An 18,141-nucleotide genomic window follows, 5' to 3' on the forward strand; every position below is an offset into this window, starting at 1 on the left:
GAGTGTATAGAATACAATCATAGCATACATAACCAACTCTTCTTGATAGCCTATTCTAACCACTACATGAATGATACAGAATAGGGAATAATCACTGAGGACTGGAACAATGAGAAAACGTTTTTTACATAGATATAGATATCTATATACATACACATCTGAATCACTTTGCTGTACACCTGAAACTAACACAACATTGTAAATCAACTATATTTCAATAAAAAATTTTTAAAAGAGTAAATGGGCAATGGTGTACAGGCTGGATAAGAGGTATCAGAGAATCATAAAACATACTATTCCACTTGTCAACAAAAAAATTAATCAGTTGATCAAAGAAAGAAATGGAAAATTTTTCGAACCAATTTGAGGATTATAACCTGGGAATAGCCTCTCACAAAACTCTGAGAACTGTTCCGTCCATCAGAGGTCAAACCACAGTTATGTAAGTTTTTGAGACAGAGGGCTGTACATTAAATGACATATTTTTGACAGTTTATACAATCTAGCAACTAGTGGGTCACGGGTCATGGTGGCCCCTTACAAGATTAAGAAGGAAGTTTTAAGCTGATGGTACATGCATATTCATGAGGGGGTGGTGGTGTATGCATATTATGAAGGAGCTTGATCAGAGGAGAATTCAGTATAGAACTGGGGCAAAGGTTGACAGAGTCCAGGCTTGGGTCGACTGGAGTCATAAGGGTCATAAAGGTCAGCAGCATCATTCCTTAGGTTCCAGTTAATCTGATGGTTGAGTGCTCCAGGGGGTTTGAATTCTGCAAAACAGCCCAAGAATGAGCTTCAGGCTAATCTTTACTTTTGAAACAGAACTGGGAGTCTTTACAACTGATACATTGTCTCCTGATTGGGTTATCTCCCTGGCCTGGTAATAGCTGTTTGTTTTTTACCTTTTTTTGTTCCTTAAAATCTTTAACTCCAGAGACCTATTCTTCTGCAAGGGCAAGCATTGTGGCCAGGATTAGATCACAAACTTATGTTAAGAAAGTTCTGTCTGGTTCTCTTCCCTTGGGGACCCCCTGCCCTATCTGCTTACAGGTTCCTATTGAGCAAAAGTTAAAAAAAAAAAAAGGAAAAAGAAAAGTGATGAAAAAAGCTGCTAAGAGATAAATCGTAAGATTCCTAACTCTTTCTTGAAGAAAGTGTTGCTAGTTAAGACTAAAGAAATCTTTTTTATTAAATCAGCAGTAAACTGGATTATGTGGCCTCCACAATAGATATTATTATATATTACATATATGTAATACATAACATATAAATAAATAATATGAATGTTAGAAATATGAGTTCATATCAATAGGCTTCCATAATAAGAAAGTGTCTGGCTTTATAAACCGTCTTTGGGGATAAACAAAAACAACATCCTGCTAGATCTAAGAATTTGTAACTGTACACACACACACACATCTCCCAAGATTAAAATAATCTGATTAAGAAACTATAGTCCCCCCTTAAAGCTGAAATTCTTTAAGACTGTGAGTAAAGATGACAGTGATATAGCTGATGCAATATATGATGATAGCTCTTTATTAGAGATTTTAAGGATTAACTATAATTGGAAAGAAAACTAGACCACCAAGCCTCATTTTGGTATTATAGATTTTTGCATAAAATTTTAACTAGTCTTCAGTTGCAAATTTTGCTCTCACTCTGCTCGGCTTCACCTCTTTTCAGAAAATATATGTCGTGCAGTCTTGGGCTCCCTGAGGATAGCTAGTATGGTCAGTTCGGTGTTGCTGTAGACTTCAGATGTGGATATTGTCACCCATTTGCTCTTTCCAAAGACAGGGCACTTATTTCAGGACACCTGTCCTGTTGTATCAGCTTTTAAAAAAATGCTGGTGACAGTGTAGCTGAAAATTCAAATGGTAAAAGGATTGGAAAGGGTCAGCATCTTTCCTTCTGCTGATTTTTAAAAACTGATTCTCGAGAAGAATGTTTCTGTGCAGCATGACCAGGCTGTGGCACCACTGATCCTATCATTTGCAAGCCCCTTCGTTATCAGCATAGATGGCCACACAGTTCATTCAACCCATAGTGATGAGAATCAAACATGAAGATGGCTGAAATAATTGGGTCAAATCTGCAGCAGGCCAATTCACTGATCACATAAAAATGAGGGCATATTCAAAAATCATAATGGATCATTCCCTGCAGGTAAAAAAGGAGTGATGCTAGTGAAGTATCAGCTAATTTCAGAGGGACACTAGCAAGTAAAATGATGTAGATGATGTATTTATGTATGTATGTATTATGTATTTATATGGGTGTGGAGTAAAAATAAACAATACTGTTTTTCATAGAAATGTAGGCAGATTTATGTCCCAAACATCAAATTTCCAGCTCATTTCCTCTCATAATAAAACTGTTAGTAATGGAAGCATTGGGGAGTCAGAATATTTTAAGCTATTATTTTGAATACTTTCTGCTATGTTATGCTGGGCTGGCTTTCTTTTTCACTCTGAATCCATCCTCTGCCCTTCTTTGCTGTATTCTGTGCCCCGGGAAGCTGATCTGCTTGGACTACAAGCAGAGGACAAAGCAGAGGACTACAAGCAGAGGACAAAGGCTCCTTTGTCCTCTGGCTTCCAGTGGGTTTGGCCAATAGGGGACAGGAACGCAAGATCAGGGAAGGGAAGAGAGCAAGGTCCAGCACTAATGGCTTCTGCTTCCCTTGGTGGGGTCATCCCTCCACAGACAGTCATAGCTCTTTTTTATGTTTTTTAATTTTTAGCAGGATTCCAATATTTTTACTTGAATTAACACTCCTAGGGTTATTGCAAGTCTTTAGTTAATATCCAGAATGCTGAAAAGGTAATTTTGACAAGTTTTGCCAGCGTTTTCATTGCTTTTATGGAGGAGCAGGTTTGGGGTGGCCATTACTCTACCATTCAGAAGTTAACCTCCTTCTAAGACAGCATTTTTGAAATTCATTTAAGTTGTTTTAGTACTTTGTTCATTTTTTATTTCTACCTAGTATTCCATTATATGGATATATCACAATTTGTTTATGTATCTGCCAACATATGTTTGAGTTTCTTCGTGAATATGTGTCTTCTTTGTTCTTGGATAAAATCCTAATACTTGCTGGGTCATAGTTTTATAAGGAACTAATAAAACACTGTAAGTGATTTTAGAAGGAACAACTAGTTTTTCAAAGTAGTTGAATTCTTCTACACTCCATCAAATGATGTATTATGAGAGTTACAGTTGATTCACATCGTCATGGTCATATCTTTGTCAATCTTTTTTTTTTAATTGAAGTATAGTTGATTTACAAAGTTAGTTTCAGGGGCTCAGCAAAGTGATTCAGTTAGATATATGTATCATGTATATATATATATATATGATATATATATATACAATACATATATGTACCATATATATCTCATAGCTCTTTTCAGATGACCCATTCCTTCCAGACAGCCTCTCCATCATCGTGTTCCTCTTTGCTGTTACTTCACCATCCCAAGTGGTTTCCATGCTCCTTGACCAAACCTTTGTAAACAGTCCCTCTATTGAACACTCTTTTTTATTTCCCCCTTGGCCGCGCTGCAGCATTCAGGATCTTAGTTCCCCCACCAAGGATAGAATCCACGACCCCTGCAGTGGAGGCAAGGAGTCTTAACCACTGGACCACCAGGGAAGTCCCCTACTGAACACTCTTCAAATCGCCCAACTTGACCAACCATGAGTAACCTTGACTGAATCATATGATGGTAATCATTATTTAGAATTATTTGACAGTGTTAATTCAAAACAGTTGTGTGATAATAACAAAAGGTGTGGCTGTTTCCCTTTACCTTGTGCATAGCTTCCTTGATACACCTGAGACAAGATTCGTGGAATGTACCTTCAATATTATCTCAGACCTTCCTCAAGGGTATGTGGCCTTGCTTTTATTAAAATGTCTCTGGGTCTAAGAGCAGTCTTAGGGAGGGAAAGCAAGTAACTCTGTCAGGTTGACTCAAGTCAGGCTTCCATTCACCAAATGTGTAATTTTTGGTGATATAAATCACCTGGTTATCCAGTTTACTGGGAGCCAATCCCCATGGTACTTCTGTATACTTTCTTTCTATCTTTTGTTCTGGAATATCTTTTCAAGGATATTCATATAGCAAGCAGCCTTGAGAGGTAGAGATAGCCTCTCCTTCTAGGGCAAAGAGCACATTTGTTTCCCGACTAGGATGATAAAGACAATGTCTCTCTCCAGGACAAAGGTTGACAGGTTTACTCTCAGGTCATTATAAAAGACAGCGTTTTCTAAGCTCAGAGTTGCTCGGCTGTGGTGCAAACTCCTTCCTACACAGCATACACCTGGGTCTCTCCACCTCGCCCCATAGGACTTGGGAGGCAAGAGGAATCAGTGCAAACACGAAGCTCTTACTGCCTGCTGTGCTGTTAGTAGAAAAGTCTTTTGCCTCTGACTCAAATGTCTCATGTCTTGTCAGCATCCATGAAACTGTGGCAGGCTAACCTGTTAGCTTGCAAATACGGTACAAATCTCAGACCCTTCACAGATATTAACAGTCCAAGAACTCCTAGCTCAGTGGCCCACCATCCTGAAGCCATGTGTTTCTATGTCAGCCACTAACATTCTGGTCATTTGTTACGGTAGCAACAGAAAATACATCAGGCGGGAATTCCCTGGCGGTCCAGTGGTAAGGACTCCGCGCTCACTTCCAATGACCCGGGTTCAATCCCTGGGTGGGGAACTTAGATCCCACAAGTCACAAGGCACAGCCAAAAAAGAAAAAGAAAAAAGAAAATACATTAGGCAAGGTATTTTTCTACTTAAGTCTTCCTTCCTGGGATCACTGATCACAAACCCAGGGTTCCTGAGAATAAGGAGAGTTAAAAAACTTAGTTCTGGGGCACTTGCCTGATTCTTATATCCTGACTTAGAGACCCTCCTAGGGAGAGTGTCAAGGAGGAAGGGGAAAAACAAAGACACTGCTCACCTGTTTTCCTCTCCTTTCCCAAATGAGAAAATTGGGAAAGCACAAATCATACGATTCACACCCAAGGAGTTTAAAAAAAAAAGTCTAGTTCTGCATCTACAAAGTAAAGCCTGGTGGGCTCCAATCAGAGCTTTGCATGCACAGAATATCGCTCTACAGGGCGAGAGAGGAATCAATTCTCACTCCACCCCCAGATCTGACCCACATAAAACCAAGTAGGACATGTGCTCATGAGTTTACACAGGGCAACTGACAGCCTAAAATACATGAGAAACGTAAGAGGTAAAACTCAAGCTCCATAGAGAGCTCTGCTCACATGTGAAAGAGAAAACTTCCTCCACACAGGGGCGAAATCCTCCCATGAATTCTCCTTACTTCATGTAAGTCAAGCCTTCTTTCTGTGGGGATCACCACAGTCTAGCATCTAAAGTACACTAAATGACACAGTGATTTTTGTTTAAATCCTAAAAGAATTTGTCTCAGTATAAAAATAGTTTCCTTTCTCAGTGCACAGATCATCCTAACAGATAATGCACAGAATCTTCTTCCTAACCAGAAATACCTTCTCTCCCAAGTCTCCTGAATTATCTAGTTTTGAATCTGTTACAATTATTAAGGTTTTTCATATTCCTTTTAGCCTGTAAATTGATATGCCAGAAGTATCTTAAATCAGTCTGAAAATAAAATATCAATTAAAAAAAAAACTTCCTTATCAGAGTTACTGGAAAGTTCATCCACTGAGTAATAATTTATAGAAAAGGTAATTTATTATTTACTATGCGAGTCGCTTGCACCTTTCACAGGATCCTCTTCACTCGAGTGACAAAGGATAACATACACTACTAAGAATTACAGGTGGCTTAAGATACTTTATCACCTTTCTTGTGAGGTAATTGGGGATCCTGATAGTCATTAATCCAGTAATGCCAATAACACACTTTTGAAGAGGAGGGCAAATGTTCTATTTATTTAACTATTTCAGTAGTTTAAATAAAGAGCCTTTATTAAGAAAATCCAATATAAAAGTTAATGTACTGGGACTTCCCTGGTGGCGCAGTGGTTGGGAATACGCCTGCCAATGCAGGGGACACGGATTCGGTCCCTGGTCCAGGAGGATCCCACATTCCGTGGAGCGGCTAAGCCTGTGCACCACAACTACTGAGCCTGCGAGCCATAACTACTGAAGCCTGCATGCTCTAGGGCCCGTGAGCCGCAACTACTGAAGCCTGTGCACCTAGAGCCCGTGCTCCGCAACAAGAGAAGCCACCGCAATGAGAAGCCCACGCACCGCAGCGAGGAGTGGCCCCCACTTGCTGCAACTGGAGAGGGCCTGCGCACAGCAACAAAGACGCAATGCAGCCAAAAAATAAAATAAATTAAATTAAATTAAAAAAAAAAGTTAATGTACTGAGGGAATAGACCCGAATCAAGAATGTGAAAATTAAATCTGTTAAGCAAAGAAAGCCATCAGAAGTTGTTAGGCAAAATAAATAAATAAAAAATAAATTGTTAGGCAAGCCCTGGAATTGTGGGGAGTAGGATCTGAAAACGAGAAGCAAAGCCAAGGACAAAGGCTAGTCCAAGTCAGAAACGCAGGCATGAGACCCTAGGACCGCAATTCCCAAATTGTGTGCTGAGGGGCCACAGAGCACTGGAGTGGATTCAGAGGCCGCAGGGATTGGATAGTTTAAATTTTTCAGAGAAACACAGAAACATCTGTCAGACATTATATGAATGTCTACAGTTAGGTTGTTTGGACTTAATTACTTACTAAATGGAACTATTAGAAATTTCTTTGGCCTAAGGACACCATGAAAAACTTACTGAGATTCTAAGGGTGCCATGAAACAAAGTTGGGGAATCTCTGCCTTAGGGACAAGCTAAGGTTCAAAGGACATTGAGAGACTGCTCAGAGGAGAATCAGAGAAGCACATTAAAAGTGGAAATGACAGCATCTCCAGTTTCTACATAGTTAATATACATGGTGGGGCCTTTTCTTTCATGTGATCCTGGCTCTAAAGAAAAGAACTCTTGTGCCCTGTTATTCTGAATTTACTACAGGATCCCTGTATTAAAAAATCAGTGAATCTTGCTTTTAAATCAGTAAATCTTAATAACAAAAACAAAACCGAGATTTTCGATGTTGATTTTGGGATGGAACTAGAGTTCCCCAAATACTTAGTGTGGGAAAGTCTGCTGAAATTTAAATACATTCCTAGTGAAGAAATGAGGGAACTTGGGAATTCCCTGGTGGTGCAGTGGTTAGGACTCCGTGCTTTCACTGCTGAGGGCACAGGTTCCATCCCTAGTCAGGGAACTAAGATCCCACAAGGCACTTGGTGCGGCCAAAAATTTTTTAAAAAAAGAAAGAAAGAAAGAAAAAGAAATGAGGGAACTGTATACTGAGATTCATTTAGCAACTTTATAATAGCCCATTATAAAATTTTAAACATTTACTCTAAATTAGGGGTTGGCAGACTTTTTCTATAAAAGGCCTGATAGTAAATATTTTAAAATACTCTTTTAATTTTTTTTACAACTCTAAAAATGTAAAAGCCAAAAAGAAGTGAGTACATTTACATTGTCACCAACCAATCTCCAGATCTCTCCACGTCTTACAAAGCTGAAACTCTATCCCCGCTGAATTAACAATTCCCCATTTCCCCTGTACACCAGTGTATATAGCAGCATTGGACACCATTAGGGGACAGGAAGGAGAGTGCTCTGGTCAAGGTCAACAGCAATAGAGGAGGATCACATCCATACCTCCTCCTCCAGGTACATACAATTATGTTCATAGAAGCGTTATTCACAATAAGAAAAAGGTGGAAACCAATGTTCACAGCAGCATTATTTGAAATAGGCAAAAGATGGAAACAACCCAACTGTCCATCGACAGATGAATGGATAAACAAAATGTGGTTTACACATTCAATGGAATACAATTCAGCCTTAAACAAGAAGGCAATCCTGATACATGCTACAACACGGATGAACCCTGAAAATATTATGCTAAGTGAAATAAGCCAGACAAATAAAGGACAAATATTCTATGCCTCCACTTATACAGAGTACCTAGAATAGGCAAATTCATAGAGACAGAAAGCAGAATAGTGGTTACCAGGGACTTGGGGAGAAAGGGTAATAGAGAGTTAGTGTTTAATGAGTAGAGTTTTCAGTTGGATGATGAAAAAGTTCCAGAGATGGAAGTGGTGATAGTTGCACAACGATGTTAATGTACTTAATGCCATTGAATTTTAACCACTTAAAATAGTCAAAATGGTAAATTTTCTGTTATGTGTATTTTACCACAATAAAAAAAGAAATGTAAAAACCGTTCTTAGCTCATGGGCCATACAGAAACAGACTGTGGACCACACCTGGGTTGCAGGCCATAGCTTGCTCTGAATCATCAGACCCAATAAGCAAAATGAACAAAATGACATAAAATAATTTTTTTAATTACAATTTATTTTTATTTTAACATGAACATGTTAGAGTTTCACATTTAATATACTTATTACATTTACCAAAACTTATAAATGCAACTACAGTATTTATCTACCAAAACATACTTGAGTCTCTTTAAGACAAGGTAGATTGTACATAAAGACATCTAGACACATAGAGATATGGTGATACACCCAGGAATCTACAGCTTTATCTGTTACAGATGTAGAGAAGTATAGGAGAGGGAGAGATCAATAAACCATGGCATCTTCAACAAAGCTTAAAACGTAGCCTGAAGATGTGGTAGGTAAAGCTGAAATTTAATGGGTGAAAATACTCAAAGTTCAAATTTGAAAGTTTGATATTATAGCTTGTACCACTTTTATCTTCTTCTCCACTCATCTGGTGCATAGTAAACAATTTTCCTTCCATTTGGGCGTAGGAGAAAAGATTACACTTTACAAAGTTAAGCATAGTGTTTAAGATCTGCTAGGAGCTCTACCCTGCATTCTTGCAACATTTAAATCTAAAACTCACTTAACTCTTTGACTGGTTGACACAACCTCAGACTCTGAAGGCAACATATTCCTAAAGGAGAAAAGCTTGAGGCAATTTATCTAGACTTAAAGTCAGCTTTAAGCAAAAAAAAGGAAAAAATCACTCTAAGCAGGAAGCTTCTTTCAGATTAGGTAGACAGTATATACACACATAGACACAAGACACTGTTTCAGTTATCCATTCACTGGAACAAATGCATAACAAACAACCGTAAACTCAGTGAGGTAAAAAAAAACATTTTCAGAGAGAACTAGCACCATGGTGTCCGGCTGCAGGATTGGCCCGTCCACCCTCAACAGCGAACTGGCCAGTTTAGGGGCGGAGTGCCTTCGGATGCTGGATTCTGGGGCCGATTATCTGCACCTGGATGTAATAGACGGGCATTTTGTTCCCAACATCACCTTTGGTCACCCTGTGGTAGAAAGCCTCCGAAAGCAGCTAGGCCAGGACCCTTTCTTTGACATGCACATGATGGTGTCCAGGCCGGAACAGTGGGTAAAACCAATGGCTGTAGCAGGAGCCAATCAATATACTTTTCATCTCGAGGCTACTGAGAATCCGGGGGCTTTCATCAAAGACATTCAGGAGAATGGAATGAACGTTGGCCTTGCTATCAAACCAGGAACTACAGTTGAGTATTTGGCACCATGGGCTAATCAGATAGATATGGCCTTGGTTATGACAGTGGAACCTGGATTTGAAGGGCAGAAATTCATGAAAGGTATGATGCCAAAGGTTCACTGGTTGAGGACCCAGTTCCCATCTTTGGACATTGAGGTTGATGGTGGAGTAGGTCCTGACACCATCCATAAATGCGCAGAGGCAGGAGCTAACATGATTGTATCTGGCAGTGCCATTATGAGGAGTGAAGACCCCAGATCTGTGATCAACCTGTTAAGAAATGTTTGCTCAGAAGCTGCTCAGAAACGTTCTCTCGATCGATGAAACCACAAGGAGTCCAGTGTTTCTGCTTATGAGATCTCCTTTTTATTGGAAAACAAGAATATTGACTACCAAATTGTACCACAGTTGAGGCAGTGCTGCTTTTCCTAGCAATTATTCATTCCAGTGACTAAAATCCATTTTGCAGAATGTTCCAAGAGGTTAGAAATTGGTATGTATTATGTTTTCAGTGACAGAATTTAAAGATTAGTGTGGTAAAATACCATTTTTACTGGGAGACTTGATTTTTATAAAGAGTAAAAATATGGCTGTATCAAGGTTATGAACAGAAATGTGTCTTAATGCCTAAGGAAGGCATATTAGCTACTATGAAAAAAATTTTTTTCTGTATTTCTAAAAAGAGTTTTCTTTGCTTCTTGGCTTTTCTGAAAGCAGAGGAAGTCCTGTTTTTCTCGTTTCGTGTCATTTTTGACTTGTGTATTTGCGTGATAACTAAGTTTGGATCTGGCAGCGATGGATGGCTCTTCTAGCTTCGAAAACATCTATTTTTTACTTTGCACCTTATATTTGATACATAAAAAAACCAGTGTATTATGAAGTCCAGGGATTTTCAGGTGGTCTGTTGTAAAACGCAAGCACAAGTTTTATCAGGGTGTTTTCTTTGTTAACTTTGCTATAGCGGCAGGTTATTCAGTGGTTCTTCCCCCACCCCCTACCCACCCTCCACCAACCCCATTTCCCCTTTTTCTTAATCACACCCACTGTTCTGAAGGACATAAAATGTTTTCCTAGCTGTATGCTAAAAGGAAAGGAAGGCCTCTATTTGGAAGTAATATTAAGTTGAATCCTCTCTTCCCCTTTCTATTTGTTTGACCTTAGCAAACCAATCCAACCAACCTCTTTGAGCTGATTATTAACTGATTTATATATTGAATGTAATCATAACAACAGTGGGGGGTTGTGTTGAGGATTAAGAGATACTATTAATTATATACGTAAAGCTTCCACTACTATTCCTAGAATTGTAGGGTAGTAGAATTTGAGGATGCTCAATACAAAGTAGCTATCATTATATAAATGTATGCTTTGTAGATTATAAAGTATGTTGATGATATCTCATTAAACCCACAAATCAGTCCTATGAATGGTAAGACAGGTATGTTTGTCCCCATTTAAAAAATGAAGATACTAAATAAAGCTCAACAGGCTGGTACCATGGAAAGGAAGGATCCAGTAAAGAAAAAAAAAACACCATTTTCATTATGCTCATGGATATTTTTAACTTTATTTTTTTAGAGCAGTTTTACGCTCACAACAAAATCGACAGAAATGTACAAAGAATTCCCATATCCCCCCCACCCCCGAGAGCCACACACACACACAGCCTCCCCCATTATCAGCATTATTCACCTTAACGGTACATTTTTCATCAAGGATGAATCTACACTGACACAGCATAATCACCCAAAGATCATAGCTAATCACCCAAAGTCCACAGTTTACCTTAGGGTTCACTCTTGGTTGTTGTACATTCTTGGGTTTGGACAAAATTATAAGGACATACATTCATCATTACAATATCATATAGAATATTTTCACTGCCCTAAAAATCCTCTGTGCTCTGCCTATTCACCTTACCCCTCCCCCCATCTGGCAACCACTGATCTTTTTATTGTCTCCATAGTTTTGCCTTTTCCAGAATGTCATATAGTTGGAATCATACAGTATGTAGTCTCTCCAGATTGGCTTCTTTCACTTAGTAATATGAATTTAAGATTCCTCCATGTCCTTTCATTGCTTGATATCTCAATTTTTTTTAGCACTGAATAATACTCCATTGTTTGAATGTACCACTGTTTATTAAACTGTTTATTATCTAATCTTGGTTGCTTCCAAGTTTGGGAAATTATGAACAAAGGTGCTATAAACATCCTTGTGCAGAAGATTTGTTTTGTGGACATAAGGTTTAAACTATCTTTGGGTAAACAATAAGAAGTGCGATTGTTGGATCCTATGGTAAGAGTGTGTTTCATTTTGTAAGAAACCATCAAACTGTCTTCCAAAGTAGCTATACCATTTCACATTCCCACCAGCAGTGTATGAGAGTTCAATCACTGGTGAAATCCTCAGCAGCATTTGGTGTTGTCAGTTTTCAATTTTGGCCATTCTAACAGGTATGTAGCAGTATGTCATGGTTATTTTAATTTGCATTTCCCTCATGACATATGATGTGGAGGATCTTTTCATATGCTTATTTGACATCTGGATATCTTCTTAGATGAGTTCTGTTAAGGTCTTTGGCCCCTTTTTTAATCATGTTTTGCTTCCTTGTTGTTGAGTTTTAAGAGTTCTTTGTATATTTTGGATACCAGTCCTTTAACAGATGTGTCTTTTCCAATTTTTTTTCTCAGTTTGTGTCTTTCTTCTAGTTCTCTTGAGCTCATTGATTCATCAGGTCAGGAATTAGGAGAAGGCAGAGCTAGAATGGCTTCCTCTGGTCCATAAGTCTAGCACCTCATCTTGGAAGACTCAAAATGCTGATGGGTGACTCAAATGGCTGGAAGCTAGAATCCGCTTCTCCACTCACATGACAGGCACCTGGGCTGGGCTAACTGGAGGGCTGGGCTCAGCTGTGACTGTCACTCAGCATACCTTCAAGGGCCCTCCTGATGTGTCTTGGGCTTTTCACAGCACACCAGCCTCAGACAGTTAGACTTCTTACACAATGGCTGAGAGTTCCAAAAGCAATTGTTCCAACAGATAAGGTGGAGTTGCATGGCCTTTTATGACCTAGCCGCAAAGGTCATATGGGGAGGATGATCACTTTCACTGTACTCTATTGGTCAAATCAGTCACACCCTTCCCAGATTTAAGGGGAAGGGGTACAGAGTATATATTTTTATGGGAAGAGTAAAGAAGTTGCAGCCACATTTTAAAACCATCACAGACGTATTTCCATAGAGAGATACGGTAATAAATGCCAAGGGGTTATCAGTGCCCACCTCCCAGAATCCCTCAAAGCGAATTTTGTTAACCTATTATTTTAAGTCAGACTAATCCAAACATATCCTCCATGGATGGCAAAATTTCACCTACCTATTTTCATGTGATACAGTAATAAACAGAAACTTCATTTTATCTATGTAAATTGCATCAAGAATGACTAACAGCTTGCTTTTGACCCCAGTACCATCTGCTAGTTATAACCATTTCTTATTTTTCAAACATGATCAAGCTCAGATCCACCCTCAGACTTAGGCTAAGTCATATCCTAAGAAAGAATACAGAGAACACCTAGAGCAAGTAAAGCAAGTAGATCAGGATCATGCCAACATTATGGCTTCTGAAATCAGCGGCCAATTCTTGTCTCAGTGATTACTAGACTTTAGGATTTCACGGACCAAGAACAATTTCAGGAATAAAACAAATGGGAGCAAATAAAGTCACCAACTTTTTATTTTCCAAAATAAGAACATCTAGAAAACAACTACTCTGTAACTATCATCACATTAAAAAAAAAATAGAATGGACAATTTCAAAATAAAGCATAATCCTTTAGAATGAATAAGTTTGACCAAATAAAAACTCACTATGTATTTTTTTTTCTCATTTCTCTGCTCACCTGTAGAACCTTCATCATGAATGAACCCCAGTTCACACACTGGTGTGGGAAACCACCTGTGCATCTGACATTCTGGTCCCTTCCCTCCCTTGCTTTATTCTAATAGTTCTAGAACTTTAGCTTGCTCCTAGAAACTCAATCTAAAAGACAGACAGGGACTTCCCTGGCAGCCCAGTGGTTAAGAATCGGTCTGCCAATGCAGGGGACATGGGTTCGAGCCCTGGTCCGGGAAGAACCCACGTGCCGCAGAGCAACTAAGCCAGTGTGCCACAACTACCGAGCCCACGCACCACAACTACTGAAGCCCGCGCCTAGAGCCGGCGCTCCTCAACAAGAGAAGCCAACGGTGAGAAGCCCGAGCACCACAATGAAGAGAAGCCCCCGCTCACCGCAACTAGAGAAAGCTCACGTGCAGCAACGAAGACCCAACGCAGCCAAAAATAAATAAATAAATAATTTTAAAAATAAATAAAGACAGACAAGTAAATTATTATAACATGTGAGTGCCATAAGGTTACGGGTCGGGGGGAGGGTGACAGGGGATCAAGGAAGTTTTCACAAATTACGTGAAAAAGATTTGCCCATGAGAAAGAATGGGAAAGATTATTATAGATGGCAGTGACTGTGGCTGAAAGCACAGAGACAATCTATGTATGCAGTATATCCAAGGAAGACTATATTGTGTACCAAAAAAGTAAGTAGTGGATATACTTAGTTGTAGAGTAAGGGTTACTTTTCTCTTCTTTATTCTTCTATTTTTTGAAATTCAACAATGGAGTATGTGTTAATTTAATGATCAGGAAATTTTTTAAAATAACGACTTCAATTTTGTAGGTTAGTTTAGAAAAAACAAACAAAAGGCCTATTTCCCTTTAAGAAATCAGTTTGTATTAAAAGAGGCCAAATTTTAAAAAGGAGATGTTATCAAGCTCCAAACTTTGGCTAGGACCCTGGGGAAGACAACATTCCCTCAGTGCTTCTGTGAGAATCTTAGTCTGGGTGTATTCAATACTGCAAGCCTTCTTGTCCATATATGGTCATTAGTCAGAAATTCTCAGGTGGCAGGTACTGACAGGTCCAATGCTGGAGTCAGACACCAAGGTTAGAATCCCAGCTCTACCACTAACTAGCTCAATGAGCTTTGCAAACTACTTAACCACTTGAATCCATTTTCTCACCTGCAACATGGAAAACTGCCTACCTTTGGGGATTTTTGTGTACATCAACTAATATAATGTAAGAAAAGCGCGTAGAAAAGGACAGATATAGGACATATTTGTATATCTAATTGAGAGGTACATATTTGTTTGCTCTATTGGTTTAGGAAGGCTTTAAGATCCCATTTGCCATTTGTTTGCTCTGGTTCAGCTAAAAGCTTTAAGCACATAAAATTTCTTTGTCAGTTGTAATGTCAACTCTCTGAAACTTAAATGTGTGCGAGTTTTTAACAAGTTCCAAATGCAGTACTGCTTCTAAAATTAAGCTATCCCTAGAATGATCCTTCCGCACAATCCCGAAATAACTAAGTGGCTCTACCCCTAGATTCTGGCAACTGACACAAAACTAGGTGGACTTTTCCCTTTTTTTTTTTTCTGTCTTCTTAGTCCAGCTGACTCCCCTATCCACTCCCAGGGAGAATCGGAGATGTTCGTGCAGATAAATGTTCAGCTCTAAGGTAATGGCCTCTTACCCAGGCTTTCTTAAAGCTGGAATATAGTCAGCAGAACAATGTAGCAGGAGTTCCTCATGTGTTCTCAAACGACCTATACAGCTTGCAGAATCCTCCTTGGCCACCGGGCCAACCGGCAGCAACGGCACAACTTCCACACACCTCGGCTTCATCCAACTTTGTACCCTTGGTATCCATCCCAACAGCCCCGCCCCGGAAAATGACCAATCAGAGAGTGGGAAGTGAGCCGGATGGGGAGGGCCTATCTTGGCGCTGTCCACGAATCACCAACCTCAGACAGCGGGGGCGGAAGCGGAAGCCCTGGTTTGGCCTTGGTTCCGCCTTGGGGGACTGGCCCGTGGGAACCAGTGAAGAAATCCTGGGGCTGGTGGGTTTAAGTTTTCATCTCTTATCTATCAGCGGAATCGGCCGAGCAGACGCCTGCGAGCGCGGGAGGGAGGGAACTTCACCGCCCAAGAAAAGAGTGAGCGGGCAGGTAGCCGCGGGGCAGAACCGAACTGATTGCAGGGTCTCTACAGGCCGGTCCGGTTTGGCGCCTCTCCCCTCGAGGCCATGCTGCAGGCGGAGCTCCGGGCGATTCCTAGGTGAGAGCAGCGGCTCTGCCGGGGATTCCACCGCGGAAGAACTGGGTAGATGCAAGGTGGGGAAGAAAGAATGCTGACCGCACTGCTCCCCAGTAGTACCCTGAGCCGCCGCGTTTGTGGCAGCAGCAGCAGTAGCAGCAACAGAAAGCACAGCGTGGGCCGAGGAGGCGGTTCCAGCTGGTGAAGTCGCTCCACGGCTGTTTTTCCGTAGTATGCGAGTCGACAGAACAGCCAAAGAACAGAGACCCCATTACCATCTCCTTCGAGCTATTTTCCCTTGCTACTCGGAGCTGATTTATGCGGAAACATGCCTTGCACTTGTACCTGGAGGAACTGGAGACAGTGGATTCGACCTTTAGCGGTGGTCATTTATCTGGTGTCCATAGTGGTTGCGGTTCCCCTGTGCGTGTGGGAATTACAGAAACTGGAGGTAAGAGGGTCCCGCACCATCCGCCTCTACCCTTTCTTCTACCGTCCTGCCCAGCTAAGGTAGCCTATTTTTATCCCGGATGCTCCAGACTTGATATCCTGAAAACCATGTCCTGTAATGAACCCGTGACATAACCTGTCTGGTTTCTGGTTGTTAACGGTTTTTCAAACCATGCTACTCGTGAAGGTAGGACCGAGAAAATAAAATATATTAAGATAGCTGCTTCGGAGAGCACTGTTTTGCAAACATTGATCAATATCCTGAAAGTAAGGTAACTTTACTTCTGAAATCTGATCTGTTTAAATATTAAGACTTAACTAGATCTAAAGACCAGGTGTTGAATTTTATTAGCATTTAACTAACTCCCTGAATTAAAGGATTCGAGTTGGTTTAACTTCGTTTTTACTTTAGAAATTAACTCTTAACAAAGGTGTTGAAAAAAGTCCCTTGTATATTTTTTGATGTCATATTCTTATTATGACATCAGTAAGGTACTATAAGCTGAAAGACCCCAAGGTAAATATTTAACTAAATACTTTATAAAAATTGTAATAAACTTTTAAGTTTGAAGTTCATAAAATCCAGGGAAGTATTTTTACTTAGAAACAACTTTCACAAGAGTTACGACAAGACCATGGCTATTTTAGGTCTTTTGTGTGGGAACAATCTTTATGTAATTAAATGAAATGCATTTAATATATGTTTGTTTTCTGTATGTTCACTCAATTTTTTTTGGTTGACTTTTCTAAACTAGCATAGTCCATATAGTTATTCTTAATATTACTATAATATTACACTACATTAAATATTTCTAGTTTGTTAGATATTTAGATTACTTCCATAATTTGTCTACCAGAATTCATATATAGACATCTTAATACAAATAGGGATTCCTTACTTTGGAGTATTTCTTACTTTGAAATATAGGAACTATTTTAAAGATTAATACTATGTATAATAAGCTAATTTAAGACTTCTCTTAGTTGTTGGTGTCAATGACAAAAAATTAAGAAAGAGATGGAAAATTTTATTCAAGCCAAACTGAGGATTATAGCCCGGGTGACAGTCTCTCAGAGAGCTCTGAGGACTGTTCTGAAGAGATAAAGGGGGAAGCCAGTATATACGTGATTTTGGCAAAGGGGGTATGTGCAGTCAAGCGCACATCTCGGTAGAAGGTCACAGGTCATGAGGAACAGACATCTAAGTTAATGGTTTTAGTGCTTTTCTAAGTATGGGAAGATGCAAGAATCCAGGTTCATAAAAATTTTCTCCTGAAAATATCTACCTGAAGACAAGTTTTCCCAGAGCACAGAGTGCCTCATCCTGATCTTGACCCAACACACACCCCAAATTCCTTTCAGGGTGTATTATTCCTTTCAGGGTGTATAGCCTCAGTGGCTAGTGATTTGATCTTGTAGAACTGGATGGTGGGCAGCAGTCTTTATTTTACAATCCCTTCCTTTTCGGTCTCAATTTCAGCCAAAGTTTGGGAGGCATTTCGACCAGTTTGTCCCATGTGGCTAGGAATGCTAATTCCCAGGTCAGGTGAGGATTTTGTTGATAGGCAACTCAATGTGCTATTACTGGACGAGGCTCTGTTAACAATAACCAAAAGCCTCTGGGCCACCTATCTTACTGTTACTGTCCAGGAAACGGTTCCCTCTTCTTGTTGTTCCCTCTTCCCATATAGAAGAAGTTACACGATTACGGTTATGGATCTTATAGAACTATATATTTGGTCAGTTGTTTCAAGTGGCCTAATCATCATTAATTTTATCTGAGTCTCAGTCACACATTTGGTAATGCAAGAAACAATAATCTTGTAAAACAGGCAGAATACAAGTAATTTAGCTAGTAACATTAATAACGTCATAAGTAAGTATGAAGCTACGAACTTCGTTAGGTATGGCCCGGTATCTCCCCAGGTC

General features: G+C 39.8%; 2 protein-coding genes and 1 long non-coding RNA gene across 3 annotated transcripts in view; 2 read left to right on the forward strand and 1 right to left on the reverse strand.

The window, feature by feature from the left end:
* LOC117195987 (uncharacterized) overlaps positions 1–15,375 on the reverse strand; it is a 287,053-nt gene extending 271,678 nt beyond the window's left edge. The window contains exon 1 of the long non-coding RNA XR_004475926.2: positions 15,200–15,375. This is a non-coding gene — a long non-coding RNA (uncharacterized LOC117195987). The remainder of the gene's footprint in view (positions 1–15,199) is intronic.
* Positions 9,235–11,028, forward strand: LOC101270335 (ribulose-phosphate 3-epimerase-like). Its single transcript, XM_012535869.3, has one exon. It carries the CDS (start codon positions 9,243–9,245, stop codon positions 9,927–9,929), a length of 687 nt encoding a protein of 228 aa, XP_012391323.1. The 5' UTR covers positions 9,235–9,242; the 3' UTR covers positions 9,930–11,028.
* Positions 15,376–15,503: 128 nt separating the features above from the next.
* TMEM184C (transmembrane protein 184C) overlaps positions 15,504–18,141 on the forward strand; it is a 31,456-nt gene continuing 28,818 nt past the window's right edge. The window contains exon 1 of the mRNA XM_033402880.2: positions 15,504–16,213. Within this exon, the coding sequence (XP_033258771.1) occupies positions 16,091–16,213 (123 nt within the window). The 5' untranslated portion in view covers positions 15,504–16,090. The remainder of the gene's footprint in view (positions 16,214–18,141) is intronic.

The sequence above is a fragment of the Orcinus orca genome, chromosome 4 (genome assembly GCF_937001465.1).
Source record: "Orcinus orca chromosome 4, mOrcOrc1.1, whole genome shotgun sequence".
In the NCBI taxonomy this organism is placed as follows: domain Eukaryota; kingdom Metazoa; phylum Chordata; class Mammalia; order Artiodactyla; family Delphinidae; genus Orcinus; species Orcinus orca.